The following is an 18,407-nucleotide window of genomic DNA, read 5'->3' as shown; positions in this document are numbered from 1 at the left end:
CCTGAGCATATCTCACTGATTAACAGACTCTTTAAGAAGCATGGTGACTGGGGAAATCTTTCTTTGCCTCATTGGTAGCTTGAACTTTTCAAGTCATGCTGATAGGGATAGCAAGAAAACAAAGACGTGCTCAAGGACTTCTGGAGGAAATTTAACAAAAACACCAGTCACAAAGGTGTTTGCAAGGTTAAGAACTAATACGGCATAATAAAGCAATCAGAAACAATCAGAAGTTAAAGGGTTTTACCATTCTTGGGAACAGAAAGAGCAGGGAGTCAATCCAGCAAAAGCAGTAGACAGAGACATGTAGTTTATAGAAGACTCCAGCCATGCCAGAACTACCAGGCTCTGAAACATGAAGTAAGAGAGACACATTCAAGGGTTTCCCTCCTTAGACACTAGATCTGCTGGTACCTCCCATTGGTATAACTAAAATGGAGAGACCAAAGGACAAAGAATAATTGGATGATAAATTCTCAGGCCACAGTGGTACGCAAAAGAGGTGAAGAATGCATCTAGGAATGAGGTAAAGAGTAAATATCCATCAGTGTTTAAAGCAAAATTTACTAAATTTGTAAACGGTGCATGGTTAAAAAAGCCAAACAGAATAAACAAAACACTTTTGTGCCAACATAAATGGACAGCACTCATTTTTTTTCTTTTTTATTTAATTGCTTTTTAAATTATGCAACTATTAAAATTACATAGGCTCTTTAGACGGACGTGTGGAGATTAAATATGAAAGTCTTATCTTTAGCTGCTGCTTCCCCATTCTTTTCCCCTTGGGTAATCACTTGAACAATGTGTTTGGAATACTTCCAGGGCTTTTGCTAAATGTAAATGGTTAGGGTTCTCTTTCTATATAAGTGGACATTATAAATGTGGTTTTATAACTTGCTTTAAAAATGCATATCTTAACTATTTTAATCACTACCTTATAGTCTATAGAGTGGAGGTACCATCAAGTGATCTTATTTTTCTGTTACAAACTATAATAAAAATCCTTTGTTACTTTTAAAATTCCTTTTTAAGATATATTTATCCATCTTTATGGGGGTATATTATGGGAATTTGATACATTTATACTCTGTGTAATACTCAAATCAGGGTAATAAGCATATCCATCTCTTCAGCATTAATCATTTCATATGTTGGGAATGTCATACTTTCCTAGTCACTTTGGAATGTTAGATTATTTTAATCAATAGTTACACTACTGTGCTATAGGGAAAAACAAAAACAAAAAACTTAATTCCTCTTTTCTGTGTTTTGGTTTCTCTTCTTGAACTTCTTTACATTCTCCCTCCCTTCTGCCTTCCCAGTCTCTAGTGACTACTATTCCATTACATTCTTTGACAAGATTAAGTTTTTTTTTCTCCAAATGAGTGAGAACATGAATTTGTTTTATGTCTGTATTATTTTACTTAACATAATGACCTACAGTTCCATCCATGTTGCTGCTAATGATAGAATTTCATTATTTTTATGGCTGAATAATATTCATTACTTTCTCTGTCCATACATCCACTGATGGGCATCTAGATTGATTCTATGTTTTAGCTATTGTGAATAATGCTGCAATAAGCATGGTAATGACATAGATATAGTCTTTAGATCCTTGGCAAAGGTGCAAAAAATATAATGTTGGAAAAAAGACATGCTTTTAAACAAATGGTGCTGGAGAAATTGGATATCCATATGTATAAAAGAGAAACTAAATCCCTATCTCTCATCTTACACAGAAGTCAACTTAAAATGGATCAAAAAGCTAGAAATAAGACTAAAAACTTTGCAACTGCTGGAAAAAAATGTAGGGTCAACACTCCAACATATAGATACAGATAATGACTTCCTCAGTAGGACTCCTAAAGCTCAGGAAATATGTGAAAAGTTAACAAAATAGAATGGCATCAAATTAAAATGCTTATGTACAGCAAAGGAAGTGATTAAGAGCATGAGAAGAGAGCCTATAGAATGGGAGAAACTTTGCTATCTACTCTTCTGACACAGCATTAATATAAAGAATGTATAAAGAACTCAAAAACACCAAAAATCATCAAGGATAAATAGTCAAATGAACTAAAGAGACACTTCTCAAGAAATGCAAAAGCCCAGCAAATATATGAGAAAATGTTTAACAACTTTTGCAAGTAGGGAAATGCAAATCAAAATGACACTAAAATTTCATCTCTAGTTAGAATGATGATGATCAAGAATATAAGTAATAATGAATGCTGGTGAGAATAGGAAAAGTAAAAGAAGCTTTCATATGCCGTTGATGAGACTAAATTAGTACAACCATTGTGAAAATCAGTATGGAGGTTTCTTAAAAGATCAGGAATAGAACTGCCATGTGACTCAGCTATACCACTCCTTGGTATTTATCCTAAAGAATTGAAAATTAGCATACTGTAGTGATACATATATACCTATGGTTATAACAGCACAGTTCACAGAAAAGACAAGTTATGGAACCAGCCTCAGTATTCATAAAGAAAATGTGATATATATATATATATACACAATGGAGCTTCATTCAACCATGAAGAAGAAATTGTCATTTATAGGAAAATAAATAGAACTTGAGAGCATTATGTTAAGTGAAATAAACTAAACTCAGTTAAGGGTCATATGTTTTCTCTCATTTGTGGAAGCTCGAGAGATTAAAAAAAAAGGCAAAAAAGTATGGGTGGAAGAGAATTTCATAAAAATAGAAAGGAGACCAATAGAGTAGAGGAGGGCAAGAGTGTTGTGGGGAGAGGAAGGGAGAAAAAGAGATGGTACTGAGAAATGAAATTGCCCAAATTATGTTGTGTGCATGTATTAATAGGTAACAATGAATATGTATAATTAATGCCTCAATATAAAATATTTTTAAAATATACATTGATTGACCATGGTGTAGTGCATGCCTGTAATCCCAGTTACTTAACTCAGGAGGCTAAGGAAGGAGGATCATAAGTTCTCTACCTGCCTGGGCAACATAGTAAGATACTTTCTCAAAATAAAAAGGGCTAGGGATGTAGCTCAGTGATAAAGCACCCCTGCATTCAATCTCCAATTCCAAAAATACATACATATATAAAAACGGGGATGCAAGTATTTTTTGATAGAATGATTTCATCTCCTTTGGCTATATATCCAATATTGAAATTGCTGAATCATATCCCAGTTCTGAGTTTTTTGAGGAATCTGCATACCGTTTTTAGTAATGACTACTAATTTACATTCCCACCAACAGTATATAAGCTTTCTCCTTTCCCTGCATTCTTGCCTGCATTTGTTAGTTTTTGTCTTTTTGACAATAGCCATTCTTAGTAGGGTGAGATATTATCTCATTGGGGTCTTGATTTGTGTTTCCCTGATAACTGGATTGAGTGTTTTTTCATGTGTTTGTTGACCATTGTATATCTTCTTTTGAGAAGTATCTGTTTAGCTCTTTTGCCCATTTTAATTGGATTATTTGGGGAAGTTTTGGTTTGTCTTTAGTTTTTTTCTAGTTCCTTATATATCCTGAATATTAATCCCTTATCAGATGAATCATTTGCAAATACTTTCTCCCGTTCTATAGGTTTTCTTAATTCTGTTGATTATTTCCTTTGCTGTGCAGAAGCTTCTTAGTTTAATATAATTACATTAGTCTATTTTCACTTTGTTGCCTGTGCCTTTGGGGTACCTATCTGAAAAATCATTGCCTATACTAATGTTTTGAAGTGTTTCCCTTGTGTTTTCTTATTTTATAGTTTCAGGTTTTACATTTAGGTCTTTGATCCATTTGGAGTTAATATTGGGGTAGAGTGTGAGGAAGGGATTTGGTTTCATTCTTTACCACATATATATGTGTGTGTGTGTGTGTGTGTGTGTCTCCAATTTTGTCAACACTATTTATTGAAGAGACAGTCTTTTCTCCACTATATGTTCTTGGTGCTTTTGTCAAAAATCAGGTGGCTTTGTGAACATGGTTTAATTTCCGGGGTCTCTAATTCTGTTCTATTTGTCTATATCATTTTTTATGCCAGGACAATTGTTTTCTTACTATATTGTTATAGTATGTTAAAAAATAAGGTATTGGTTTTTCTCCCTCCAGATTATTTTCAGTCTTTTGTAGTTCCCTATGAATTTTAGGATTTTTTTCTTCTGATTCTGTTAAGAGTCTTTGGTATTTTGATGGAAATTGCATTGAAGCTACAGATTGCTTTATGATAACATTATGATCATTTTGACAATATTATTCTAATCCATGAATCCTGGAGATCTTTCCATTTTTTGAGTCTTCTTTCACAAGGTTTTATAATTTTAATTATAGAGATCATTTACCTCAGTAAATTTATTTCTAAATTTTTTTGTAGCTGTTGTGAATATGATTGCTTTACCTTTTTCAGCAAGTTCATTATTGGTATAAAAATGTTCATGTTTTATGTTAATTTTTTATCCTGCAACTTTATTGAATTCATTCAAAAGTTCTAACAGCTTTTGGATGGAATATTTAGGTTTTTCTATGTATAAAATCATGTCATCTACAAACATGGATAATTTAACTTCTTTTCTAATTTGGATGGCCTTTACTTCTCTTGCATAATTACTCTAAGATTTCCAGTACTATATTATATAGGTAGTGAAAGTGGATGCCTTGTATGTTTCCTGATCTTTGAAGAAACACTTTCAGCTTTTCCCCATTCAGTGATATTGACTGTGGGTTTTTCATATATGCTGTTTAGTATTTTGAGGTATGTTCCTTCTATACTTTACTTAAGAGTTTTTACTATGAAGGGACATTGAGTCTTATCAAATGTTATTTCCACGTTTGAAATCATGTTTTTTTGTTCATTCTGTTGTGTTGATCATGTGTGTTAATTTGCATATGTTCAACCATCCTTGCCTCCCTAGGATGAATTGGACTTGATCCTGGTGTATTATCTGCTTAATGTACTATTGAATTCAGTTGGTAGTTATTTTATTGAGAATTTTTACATGTATGTTCATTAGGGAGATGGAGTCTAGTTTTCTGTTGTATTTTCTTTCTTTTTGATATCAAGATAATGCTGGCCTTGTGAAGAGTTGGCAAAGTTTCTTTTTTTTCTTTGAATAATTTAAGAATCGAAATTAATTCTTCTTCAGCATTAAAACCATCGGACCTTGAACTTTGTTTAGATGGGAAGTTTTGATTACTGCTTCTGTCTCATTAGTGGTCTCTTTAGATTTTGTTTCTTTTTAATTCAATATTAGTAGATTGTATGTGCTCAGGTATTTATCCATTGCTTCTAGGTTTATCAGGGTTTGTTTACACATAATTTCTCATAATTCTTCCTTATGATCCTCCCCTTTTCCATCTCTGGTTTTAGTTATTTGGGTCTTTTTTTTCTTGCTTACTATAGTTAAAGGTTTTTCAATTTTGTTTATACTTTAAAAAAAAAAAAAAAACCTACTTGCTGCTTCATTGATCTTTTTTTTTCTGCACTGATGGTTGTTTTTCTTTCTACTAATTTGGGTTTAGTTTGTTCTTACTTTTGTAAGTCCTTTAGGTGAACTGTTAGGTTGTTTATTAGAGATCTTTCCTTTTTTTTAATGTATATATTTGTTGCTGTAAACTTCCCTCTCTACTGCTTTTTCTGTATCTCACAGAATTTTTTTTCCCCTTTCAACCCATTGGCCATGTGTTTGAATACTTTCCATTATTTTTGTTGATTATTTTATTCTGTTGTAGTCTGAGAAAATACATATGAATCATATTTTACATTTATTGAGACTTGTTTTGTGGCACTCTCTTCTCCCTCTCTCTCTCTCTATAATGATTTGTCCTGGAAAATCTTATATGTGCTGATGAGAAGAATGTGTATTCTGCTGCAGTTGGATGAAATTTCTGTAACTCTGTTAGGTTGGTTCTGTACTATGGTTTATCTCAATTGTTTGTTGACTTCCTGTCAGATCTGACCATTTAGGAAAGTAGGACATTGAAGTCCTCAACTATTACTATATTAGAGTCTGTCTTTCCCTCCCTTTGGATCTAATACTTGCATTATATATTTGAGTGGTCCCTCATTGGGTGCATTTTTGCAGTTAACTTACAAAATTGTTTTACCAATGTCATTTGTCTCTTTACAGTTTTAAGTCTTCATATGAATATAGCTATTCTTGTTTGCTTTTAGGTTTTTTTTTTTCTGTCCTGGAAATTTAAAATTCTCCTGGAAATTCAAAAATCTCCCAAGGTTTGTAGATGATCCTTAGTTCAGTTCAAGGCTAGAATTCAGCCATTATAGGTAATATCAAAAGATACATTCCCTTGGTCTGATAGGATGAGCATTCAGACTTTTAGCAGTAGAAGACTTACATTTGGGCATAGATATGTAAAGATCAGTTAAGTTTACCACTACTATACTAAAGTGGCCATTTTTTCTTCCAGAGAACACCATGGGAATGCTATGCAACCCTCTGTCAAAGATAACAGTGGTAGCCATGGCTCTCCTATCAGTGGAAAATTAGAAGGCATCTTCTTCAGCTGCAGCACTGAATTCAATACTGGGAAGCCACCCCAGGATTCACCTTATGGAAGATACAGGTTTGAGATTGCAGCAGAAAAACTTTTTAACCCCAACACTAACCTGTACTTTGGGGACTTCTACTGTATGTACACTGCTTATCATTATGTGATTCTTGTTATTGCCCCTGTGGGATCACCAGGAGATGAATTTTGTAAGCTGCGCCTTCCACAACTAAATTCCAAGGATAATAAATTTTTGACCTGTACAGAAGAAGATGGGGTGCTGGTTTACCACCATGCCCAGGATGTTATTTTAGAAATCATTTTTACTGACCCTGTGGATCTTTCTCTGGGCACCGTGGCAGAAATCACTGGTCATCAGCTCATGAGTTTGTCTACTGCAAATGCAAAGAAAGATCCCAGCTGCAAAACCTGTAATATCAGTGTTGGACGTTAATGCCCACTTTTCTTGTTCCTACTCAGCCCCTTTTATTCCCTTAGGAGCATTCTCTGTTGTCCATTTTTATCATCAGATGTTTTTTCCACCGAAGCATGCACATGCCGCTATCACCAAAAGTAAACTACCACTTCAAATTTCATTCAGAGCTGTTTTAGTGTTTCCTATTCCCACCTTTCCCACTACTTTCAATGATGTTTTCCTTCTGACACTTTATTTGCCTAGATGCTGCAATCTTTTATTTTTACTTTATGCCAAACATAACAAAACAATTATAGACCGCTTTAGCAAAATACAAAATAATGGCTTATAAATGGTGTTTAAATATGCATTCATTTTAATCTACTGAACAAATATTGGGATAACTCCAAACCGCATGAAAGGGTGTAATTGCAGCATGAGTTAAATCTTGAAGCCTAGAATTGTCAGCACTTCCAACTTGTTGTTTGACAGTGTTATTTATGTTATTTATATTAGCTAACAGGAAACAACTACTGTGTTTCAACATAATAAATATAATAGAAAAATATTTTATTTGTATTGTTGTATAAAATATTTACAATCATATAGAATATATAGTTACATTTTAATAGCAATTGTATACATGTCACGAAATCATTTCCCTTATCAAAGATGTGATTTGTAAACCTCAAATAGTTGTGTATTTGTCCTGTTACAAGTAGATGACTTCAATTAAACAGTTATGAAGGACATTATTCTGATTCATAAAAGTTATATCAGGTAAATACAGAGAAAATAATGAGCCTCTGAAATAGCCTGCTTCTGAAATCAATATTCTTCCCATCCAAACTCTGAAAATGTGAATTTCTTCATCATGTTTAAACAGTACAGAAAATAGAAATACAAACATGATTTGTACATGAGAGAAAAAGTCAACCTGTTACTTGTTTTTATAAAAAAGCAGTTTAGTACAAAATAACAAAACAATACACTAATGTTGATGAAGCAAATAAAATATTCTGGCTTCTTTCCCTAGGTGTCATAACAGTTTCCAAACCTTCCATTTTTGTATAGAATGAATAACTACAGTGCATGAGAAAATTTTTTTTCACATTACAAAGTATATACCTTGGAACATTAAGAAAAATGCATATTCCCAATGGAAAAATAGTTATATAATTTTAGTTTTTGTAAACAAAAAGATTAGTAATAATACTATGGTCACATTAGATTATATACTACAGACACATCTATCCAAAATACCTATTTTAAAATTTTAAGATTTTATTTTAATATAAACATCTGTCAGTTATAGACAAAAGATAATTCACAAAGAACATGCTATCAGAATGAACTTTGGTAACCAGAAATGTAAAATTTCAAATAACATAAAAGAATGTGCTATTTTTATATAGAAATAAAATATTAGTAGTGACACACTCTAGTACATTCTAGGATATTGAAAGTCTAACAGACGTAAGGGACAAGGTAGTCAATGTTGTATCACTTAAAAGCTGATTAGAAATTTAAAATGATTTTTGTACTAGCTGTTGTCTTTCATGAAAAGCAGAATTTCTTTTCCTCAGGAAGAAAAAAAAAAAAAACATGCTTTTTTCCATACATCAATTTAAACAATCTTTGGACACTAAATAAACTTTCCCTACCAAATGTGGCCCAACTATATGCTCTTTAGATTTGATAAAATATTAGATGCATTTTGAAATAATTATATTGACTGTGTTCTCCTCGAAATCAATATCTTTGTTCCCCAGTTAGATGGTTATCTGTTGTATTTTCCTCCACGTAAATCCCTTCTTATATATAATTACACTTTATCCCATCTTAAAAATAGCTAATACTACAACTAAAGTGCTTCCATTTTCATTATGTCAGAACTACTTAGCAAGAGTGGCAGAGGGAAATATGGTTGACTTTATCTTGGGTGAAAGTGATCATAGACATTTCCTGAGCCTCAAATAGTTTTGGCCACATCTTGCTTGCTGATAAGGACCTCTAATAATCTCAGTTTGGCTTTTATGTGCTTGTATTCATAGTACTCGTCTGCCATTGGTATCCTGTCTTCTTTTTGTGGACTTCTGCAAAACAAAATATGATCTATTAATTCATAATGAACCAAGTCATTACATATACTTTAATTCATACATGAAAGTACGGGGTAGCAGCTTCCACTTGGTTTTTACATTGTCTTCTTTATCCATTCTTCACCTTCATTCACTTACTCTTCCATGTTTATAAATGTTCCCTGTGAGAATATGAATGTCATAGGTATTCTGTCTAGTGGTTAGGTGTATAACAGTAGGATTAGTGAAAAGATCTGAGAAAAAACAAAGGTTAGTCCTTTCCTAGTCATTTCCCACTGTTTTCCACAGTCCCATGCCAATGCAGAATGTTCAGTCTTAAAATTATTAAAATTGTCAACGTGAAAACCCTAGAGAAATTTTATCACATAAATAATTCATAAATTTGTGGTGACAAGAAAATATACTCAATGGTTACCATATAAATTTGAAACATTTCCAAATGTTCTTGTAATAATACATCTCTGCTAATGTGTAGTAGAATCACTGAACTATTCTTTGACTGAAGTAATTTGAGTCTAAATTGCAGTCGTTTTCTTCACACTAATTCTACTAAGATATGTAACAATGCATACATTTTTATACGTATGCAGTCTACTATTACCAAGAACATTTACAGTGCCATAAAACTTTTAGTAATCATTTGCATTGTTATTTTACTTTATGGATGGTTAAGCCTTCCCAATAAAATATCTTAGGAAAGCAAGATTACAGTCCATATTTCCTAGACATTCAACTGTTTGATTTTAATTGTGATAAATTACCACTTTTATATTTAGATGAAATGCTGTCACCACAAGAGGGCATACAACTTCATAACCAAATACAGGTATATCAGAAGTGGGTTTAGGACTCAGATACACAATAGAATGCTAGATGAAAACCCAAAAATTAACCTTCTAATATGTCAAAGGGGATGCCAAGTAACACTGTAAATCTACTAGGTAGGACTACCAATACTATGGGAATTTTCCAACTCTTTAAGGTAGAATCCTGGGTTCAAACAGCTAAAAATGTAAATTTATTTTAGGAATTCAAAGTTATGAAAAGCATGTATGCACATCTTAAAGTGAACTTATTTTAAGACTGTTTAGACTATTTAGTCATGCAGTGACTGTTTAGAATACAAAAATAATTCCCTTGATATTTCCCTGAATGAAAAATTCACACAGAATGCCTTTAAAAAGGCATAGATCAGAATTTCTAATACAAGTCACATATGTCCTCAAAGCATAATAGAGAACGACAGTCCAGACAAAACCACTTATATCAAGGAATGTTTTGAAAGGAAAGTTGCATGAATGTTTTATAAAAGAAAAAAGTAGGGAAGAAGAAAACAAATCATCTAAATTTAACACATGACATTTCTCACATAGTTAACATAATCAGAAAGATATGTTAGACTTGTAGCAATCCACTGGAAAGAACAATTTTAGGTGGACACCTGAGTGAATTACATTGTATAGTCTGAATGCAAAAAGTTTCTCGCTTAGTAGGGCCACTGATGACCTGAAATGGAAAAGCTGCCAAGGACTAAGAGGTGAGTAGATCAAGTTTGAATGTTTCAAGGTGTGCTTGGAAAATAGTCCCTTCTTCATCAGGGCACTGACTGTAATGCTTATGCTCTAAAATACAAAAGAATAATTTTAATCTCATCTCTTCCATTTAATAACTTTGTCCCTTTGGGAAAGTTAGGCCCTTATGACTTTTGTAACTTCCTAAATGATCTCAGGAGTCAAATCATTTCAGCTTATAAAAGTGGATAAAGCAATAAACTAAAAATTAAAGCAAACTAATGGAATGTATAAGACGACTTAGGTTGAGGCATAAAAATAGAGTATAGATAGAGGATATAGCTAAATATTTAAGGGATCAAAAGACTGGCTATGATCTTTTGACTAAATCCTGAAATGATAATTAGGGGTACATCCTGGAATTTAAAGGAGATTTTTAAAGTAAAGAAATAATTAGTATTAAATAAGTAGGGCTTGTGAACTATGAATGAGGAAGTAATATGAGCTGAAAAAGCAAGTTTTTTTTTTTTTTTTTTTTAAGTTAAATAAGTTCAGCAGTTACAGTAAGGTTATGCAGAGTTGTTTTTTTTTTTTTTTTTTTTTTTTTTTAAGAGTTCATCCTTTCTTTTCTTTTCTTTTTTTTTTTTTTGGTACCAAGGATTGAACCCAAGGGCACTCAACCACTGAGCCACATCCCTAGCCCTTTTTTGTATTTTTATTAGACACAGGGTCTCCTAAGTTGCCGAGGATAGCTTTGAACTCATGATCCTCCTGCCTTAGCCTCTCGAGCTGCTGGGATTATAGTCATGCACCACCGCGCCTGCCTACAGTTCTTCATTTATTTCTTAAAGATTGTCGTCATACTTGAAAGCTACAACCTCCCACAAAATATCCCTAATAACAACATTAATGGAGTGTTGAATTGGAAAAATTCAAAGTCTAAGTCAGTGTGGAAATTATTTATATTTTGTATATCACTGGTCTGCAAAACATTGCAGCTCATTCTGAACAGTAGTTATCTGGGAAATTTTAACTTAAAAAAAATCTGCCCACACTTACCTTCCTGTTTGTTTAAAAAACTGTTCTTCAAATTCTCTTAGGGCTTTTCGCAGTCTCTTCTTGTCAGCCCTAGTTTCTCGAAGATGATCAAGAAGTACAGGCCTATATCAGGTAAAATATATATTTACCACTAATGAGCACTGACATAATTGAGATATCATGGGCAGACTTTTCTCTTCAGCAAAAATAAATATATTATGATTGAAAAGTGTTGTAATCATAAAAGCATCTCTTGAATAAGTATGGCATACATACAACCTAGCTACAGGGGCAACTCAAAAGCATGGGAAATTACCTGAGTGAAAGGATGTGGGAAAGGAGAAAGGACAGAAAAGAGGCAAGTGGATTGAGTCCATTGTAAGAAATGGTGAGATCAGTGGCAATGTGCAATGAAGGCAGGAAACAGATATTTTGAAGGAATACTCATCAGTAGTTGGATGATAGACTGAACAAGAGACAAAGGAGGAAAAGATTTTAAAGAAAATTCTCTCCTTAATCTACAGTATGGGTAGAATGACAGAACTCTGTGGAATGAAACTAAGACCCAGAAGAAAGCTGTAGTTCCATTGCAAATTCTCTTATTCTAGAACTTATATATTGTTTTGGAGAATCTGAAATTATATATGGGCATTTTCTTAAAAAAAATTTCACTGATTTCAGAACAGTCAACCCCACTTCCTCCAAAAAAAAAAAAAAGATTTTCTGTTTTCAAACAGGTTAAAACCTCACTTTTTAATTGTTTGGTTCTTGGTTTTACCTCATCCCTATTTGGGTATAGAAACTCATCAGGCTATTTAATATGCTAAAGAAAATTAATAATCTGTACTGTAATGTATAAACCAAAGAAGGTCAAATGATCAAGAGAATACAAGCTACTGAATAATGATAATATTAATGAAAATGCAAATAGCTCCTGACTGAGGATCTATTAGGAGACAAAGAACAACTTATTTACTTAAGTCCAAGAGGATTCCTACACTGGAGAAACCATCTCATCTAAATTTAACCGGCTAGGATACAGATTCTGATAATTGTTGACCCAACAGGATTTTAACTCCACTGGGTTCAGCATCTTCAAAGGCCAGCTCTGATTCACATACTGCTAAGGGTCGATCAAACTAGTACCAGAAGCCTGCTAAAAAGAGATCTGATTAAAGCAAATTGAATATTAACATTTATGGCATCTTCAGAACTTTACTGGGAGCTGCAGCTCCTAACTTTTTTGTCTTCTAGATTTCTCCACTTAAGAGGACAATCAGATTAGGCTTTTAGAGCTACTCTCTGCTGGATAGTTCCTTTTAGAGAGTCCTAACAGCTCTCCTAAACTTCCTATGTACAAATACAATACCTCAAACCAGGAGTTAAAGAGACTCCATACTTAAGCTTCACACTCACATGGTTGCCTCATGTAAATTGGACATGGAGAGGGCTGGTTGTTTTACTTCCTTTTTTTCATCTGGTGACAGGGCCCTCACAGGCTCAGTTTCATTGGAATAGGTAAGGTGTTCACTGACAGGAAGGCAAGATGCTGGATCTGGTAAAGAATGTTGTTGGCTTCCCTGTGGACAATCTTCATCAGAGTCCTCTTCCTCCTGCTTGTCACAGGCAGAGTTAAATAAAGAAAGTCACAAAATGCTAACTGCCTCTTGAGAATGCAAAAATGGGAAGGGAAACCACAAGTAGACACCATGGAAACCTGAAGGTGACCCATATGCCCACTGAGAACTGGAATGGAAGTAAACAAGGACTTTCTCAGTTGCATTAACAGACCTGGAGAAATTAACGAACAAAGAGGCATGCATGCTAATCGAAAATGCTTACCAAGTTCATTTGTATTTGCTTGGCCATAGAAGGCACAGATGGGATATGACCTCATCTGAATAGTACCTCCACATAGTTCCTCCCTTTCACCTAGACCTGGGCTCCAGCTTCACACCAGTGAGAGGAGTTAGGATGAGATGGTCTGCAGACACATTGCCATCCAGAAATACTCCAAGTCAGGTCCCAATGTGGGTCACATTCAGATACAAGGACACTTACAAAATTGATAAATTCAAGGAAGAGCTCTTTGAAGATCAAAGTAAAGTGGGTTTTCTCCTTAACCTATTCTAATAATTATCACAACCAAAAGATTATCTTGCAAAGAAATCTGAAAATCATATTCCACTTTAAGTTATGCTTCCTTAATGGGAAAACTTTAAAAGCTATAAATTATTCTCTTATCTTTAAAGATATGTAAATGTACTTAAGTATACTAAAATTTATATTTGTAAACAATTCTTTTTATATTGACACCTTGAGCAAGTGGCTATTTTGATGTTGATGGAGTAGGATTTGTGGTGCTTTTCTAGTTCTGTATTCTCATATATCATTCTTTATTAAAAGTAGTTAACTCTATGTCAGTACTTCTATTTTCTATTGAAATAAATCTACTCATATAGTGTGGTCAAATTGTACCAGTAACAAATGTTGCACTGTATGAAGGAATATACTGTCAATTTTCTTATTAAAAGAGAAAAATTAACCAACACATGCAGAATAGAGGGGCTCTGGTTTGTCTAGCTATGTTATAAATGAGATTATGCCAGACTGAAATTAATCATTTTTTCTCCTCATCCAAGGTAATGAAAGCAGATGTTAGAACTGGATTCAAATATACAAATGCTTTATATTCCTGTTGCATAATAGCTCCAATTATCAGTCATAGTATTGGTTCTAGGGAATATGACATTCCTATTTTGTGAAATAACAACTGTGGTGTCAGTGGTATATATAGTCAAGAGGACTGCTTTACAATTCTTATAGTGCTAGCTACGACACAGTGCCAACTAAACATCAATACAGAGCACCAGTACAAGTTTTTAGTTAATATAGTTATCCTGACTTACAATTGTTGGAATAAGGGAAGGTGTTGACAGGATTTGCTTGATAATTCTGTATCTGTCATAAAGAGGCTTTATGAGGTTCTTGTCTTGCTTAGTGGCCTGAAAAACATGAAATTAGTTATTGTTACTTTTTCATACAAGCATGAAAACACTTCAATATTATTGACCAAAAATAAAAGTCTCAAAGCCTCTAAGATTTTAATCCTGTATTGCAATTCTAATTAGAAAAAGGAAAATGAGAAGATACTATATGTTGTACAGATCAATTTTTCCTAGGAAAGGTTTCTTAATTAGGCCCAAGTCTAGAAAGATGGTTTTTTTTAAAACTTAAAGCCTTCTGATGGTGTCTGCAAAGCATAAACAGTATGAAGCTTCTTTAATAATTTATTCATTCTTTAAGAAATTAACAGTGAGTGACCAATTAAGATATTGTTTTTTTTCTTCTGAAACATCTATTTAATCTGGACTTTAGTGATTACATTCACAAACACCAACTGTATGAAGGTCTTCATCATGAAAGTATACTAGCGTACTGGTTAGCTCTGATACTAAACTAAGTTATTTTGAACAAAATAATCTCTCTGAATCCTCAGTTTCCTACCCACACAACAGAGGTCATAGTTACAAAAAGTTTCTTCTAGACCACTCCGAAAGTAGTGAGTTAATTGGTTATGCAAAGTTCCTTTCAACTAAGAAATTCCATAGCCTCTTGATATTCTAATGGATTCTTGTACCCCTCTACATATGACTCATCCCTAGGTACTACTGTCCACAAGTCACATTGTATACAAAATTTTAAAGAGATATCATTTTTTTTTTTTTTTTGGTCTACTTTACTACTTTATTTACCTTGGTTTTTCTCCTTTGTATCCTGCTTTAATTTACTACTTGTCCACCATACAGAGCCTTCTTTTCATTCTAGGCCAATGGTTTGTACCCAGCAGGTAATAGGAAGGGAATGATAGAAATAGCTCATAATATAATCATCCATATATCACTTATCAAAGTACACACACCCAAGAATGCCAACTACCTGTCTTCTGGACCTTCCAAAGAGACTCTTGAGGGAAAAGAAAATGGCTTAAGCATGTATTAAGCTTCCCAGTTATGATACACTATCCCCATTCCATTACAAACCATTATATCCCATATTAATCTCTCTTTGAACTTCTGAACCTTGACTGTTTGTTGTTTAAGTCTTATCACCCCAAATCAAAGTTTCTGGAGGACTGAGATCACATCACATAGTTATTTTAAATTCTCTCAGTACCCAAAACAGTCCCACTCCTACTACCAATACTATCAACACAAGTTTATATACTTTAAAAATCACAGTCCTTTTTCACACATGTATATCACAAACTGTAACCTAATCTCTTTCATTTTTATTTTCAGTAGAAAGATCACCTCTCTGTAGAAGCCTCTTAAGTATGGGTTAAATAACCCCTAAAGCCTTTAATTGTCTAGCCCAATCTCTCCTTAAACATTTTCTTAGTGATAATACACCTTTTCATGAAAATGGAAATCCTACCAAATGTATTCTAAGATATTTTAAGAGGTGATAGAAGAAGAAAAAATCTCAATCCTTAAGTTATGAAAATATTAAAATAATGCTTTTTAAAATATCATTTGGGATTATATATATTCCAGAGAAAACACTTAAGAAAATGATGCATCTATTATTGGTTTCTCTTTTGAAATTTTATTTTTGTGATTTTAGGCTTAGTATGTTACCCAGATTACAGAAAAACTAAAAGTTCTCCTAAATGACAACAAAAGAATGACCAAAAGGCAAGTTAGAATGATAAATGTCATTTGAAAAAAAAAAAAAAAAACTTCCACAGATGTGAGATTAAAACTAGGGTACACATACAATGTATGTACTCACCTTTTACTCTAATAATTCTATAAGTTTGCTCTTAGGATCATTACTGAAATGATCCCCAAAGAGAAACATGAGGGTTCAGTGATAAGTTCAGATGTGTTTCTTAGACAAAGTGAAGTCTTGGCAGAACTTGATCCATAAAGCTAAAGAGTAAGTTTCCTATTATTTGTTGTCCAAAGAGGAGAATGTCAGTTTTACTTCTGTCTTTTAAGAGAGAGCTCCTTTATGAGGATTATCAGGAATTATTTTATTTATAAGTTCCTGTGGTTTTCTTAAAAAGAATATCTGGTACCAGTTTCATGGGAATTAAGGAAAATAAGTACACTAGTAAATGTACTGGAATTATGGCAAGTTTTTTCCAACTTACTGACCAGGACCCAGCCAAAAACATCTGGGCTGGCCACTAACTAGCACTTCCCTCTTGGAAAGCCAGCTTGTTTTCAGGCTACTATACCAGAACTTGATGACAGAATTACCTACTACCATAGGGTCTAGGAGCTTTTATAAGGCAAAGTTGTCAAGTTATCAACAAACTATATCAAATTATATTTTATACAAGTTTTCTCTTCATCAGTCTCCTCTTAGTTTTATTCCTTCTATAAAAATGTAGGAAGTAAGGATATTTATCCTTGGGGGTTTATCTGCTTATACTTACCTTGTAAATATCACAATTCATTTGTACACTGTATAGTTCTATTTGGCTACTCAACATGGTTTCCTCCATTCACATAACAAAACTTAAAAGTTAGATACATCTTGAATACTACAGAGAGAGCTAGCAAAGTATACAGTTAGGAAGGAAGTATAATTAATTCATTTCCAGTGCTTAAAAAGCCCTGTATGTAGAAGTGGTAATTTTTAAAAAATCATCCATAGCTAAAAGAGGAAGGAAATTTCCCATTAGCTGTATCTGAACCAAGAAAGCAATGCTGTAGGAATTACCAGCTTCAGTATAGGCTCTGACTAGACACCAATATAAAAAATTCAGAAAAAGAATAAAAGTATCTCCAGAAAAGAAATCAATCTTCACCTTAAAAATTTTAATACTTAATGTATTTTTAGCAATAAGGCAAGGACCCCAGGTGAAAGTCATCTGTCATTTTGAGTTTAAAGAAATGGGACCTACTGAGATGATCTGAAATGTTGCTGAGTTTATTGAGGAAGCGGGGATAAGAATGGCTGCTTTGGAAATATATACTGCCTTAGAGTCTTGCTGTGGCCTCTGGACTCACCCTTAGGACCCATCTTACAGCTGATCAGCCACAGCATGGTTTCCTATGTCTTGCTTTCAGGAATAATACTGAGTATGTAAGCTTATATATTCAACTTCAGATTCTCTAGCTAGAGGACTCAAACTTTCACTTAATTGTAGAGCTACCATGTTTGTTTGAAGGGGCTTCAGATAACAGATATTTTATGTAGAATAGGAATAACTGCCATTTATGTAAGGATAACTACTGAAGCACTCAGATTTTTGTTTAGTCTTCAGAATTCATGTGCATGTGCCTAACTGACTTAGACACCTCAGAAGGATAACCCACCATCTCAGTTTGCCAAGTACTAAGGCTTTTCCCAGAATGTAGGATTTTCAGTATTAAAACCAGGAAAGTCCTAGACAAACCAGGATGGTTGGTTACCCTATTCTTGAAAGATCTTAAATTTAATGTGTCCCAAACAGTCCCCTTTCAGTTTTCATCCCCACTCCAAAATCTGCTCCTTAGTTTTTTTCGTGCTAGTAAATGGACTCATCACTATCCAGAATCCCTCTTTTTCTTCTCTCTCATCCAATGATTCAGCAAGTTCTTTTGTTTCTAACCAAAGTATACTTTGAATATGTTCACCTCTCTCCATCTCTAGTGCCATATGCTAATGAAGCCACCAATTTCATTTCTTTTTTCACTTCCCCCCCATGATTCAGCCAGCAATCAGAAATGTCTCTTAAATGTGAATCATCTCATGTCACTTTTCTGCTTACAATCATTTTGGCAACTTAATTCTTTCCATAGACTAAAAGGTTCTGTGTGATGGGTCCCCATCTACCTTTCCGATTTCATCTCATGCCTTTCTCT

At 33.6% G+C, this 18,407-nt stretch overlaps 2 protein-coding genes across 7 annotated transcripts in view; one reads left to right on the top strand and one right to left on the bottom strand.

The window, feature by feature from the left end:
- The window catches only part of PHYHIPL (phytanoyl-CoA 2-hydroxylase interacting protein like), a 133,171-nt gene extending 125,707 nt beyond the window's left edge, over positions 1–7,464 (top strand). For both annotated transcript variants that reach the window (XM_079138156.1, XM_079138155.1), the window contains exon 5: positions 6,401–7,464. In XM_079138156.1, coding sequence (XP_078994282.1) covers positions 6,401–6,935 — 535 coding nt within the window. In that variant the 3' untranslated portion in view covers positions 6,936–7,464. The remainder of the gene's footprint in view (positions 1–6,400) is intronic.
- FAM13C (family with sequence similarity 13 member C) overlaps positions 7,446–18,407 on the bottom strand; it is a 113,703-nt gene continuing 102,741 nt past the window's right edge. For 3 of the 5 annotated variants that reach the window (XM_079138141.1, XM_079138143.1, XM_079138145.1), the window contains 4 exons: positions 14,457–14,552; positions 12,964–13,163; positions 11,569–11,670; positions 7,446–8,992 (listed from right to left, as the gene is read on the bottom strand). In XM_079138141.1, coding sequence (XP_078994267.1) covers positions 8,869–8,992; positions 11,569–11,670; positions 12,964–13,163; positions 14,457–14,552 — 522 coding nt within the window. In that variant the 3' untranslated portion in view covers positions 7,446–8,868. The remainder of the gene's footprint in view (positions 8,993–11,568; positions 11,671–12,963; positions 13,164–14,456; positions 14,553–18,407) is intronic. The other 2 variants (XM_079138142.1, XM_079138144.1) reach the window with 1 other exon arrangement.

This window comes from Sciurus vulgaris (genome assembly GCF_902686455.1).
Source record: "Sciurus vulgaris genome assembly, chromosome: 4".
NCBI lineage: Eukaryota > Metazoa > Chordata > Mammalia > Rodentia > Sciuridae > Sciurus > Sciurus vulgaris.
This window is presented reverse-complemented; position numbering and strand designations above follow the sequence as displayed.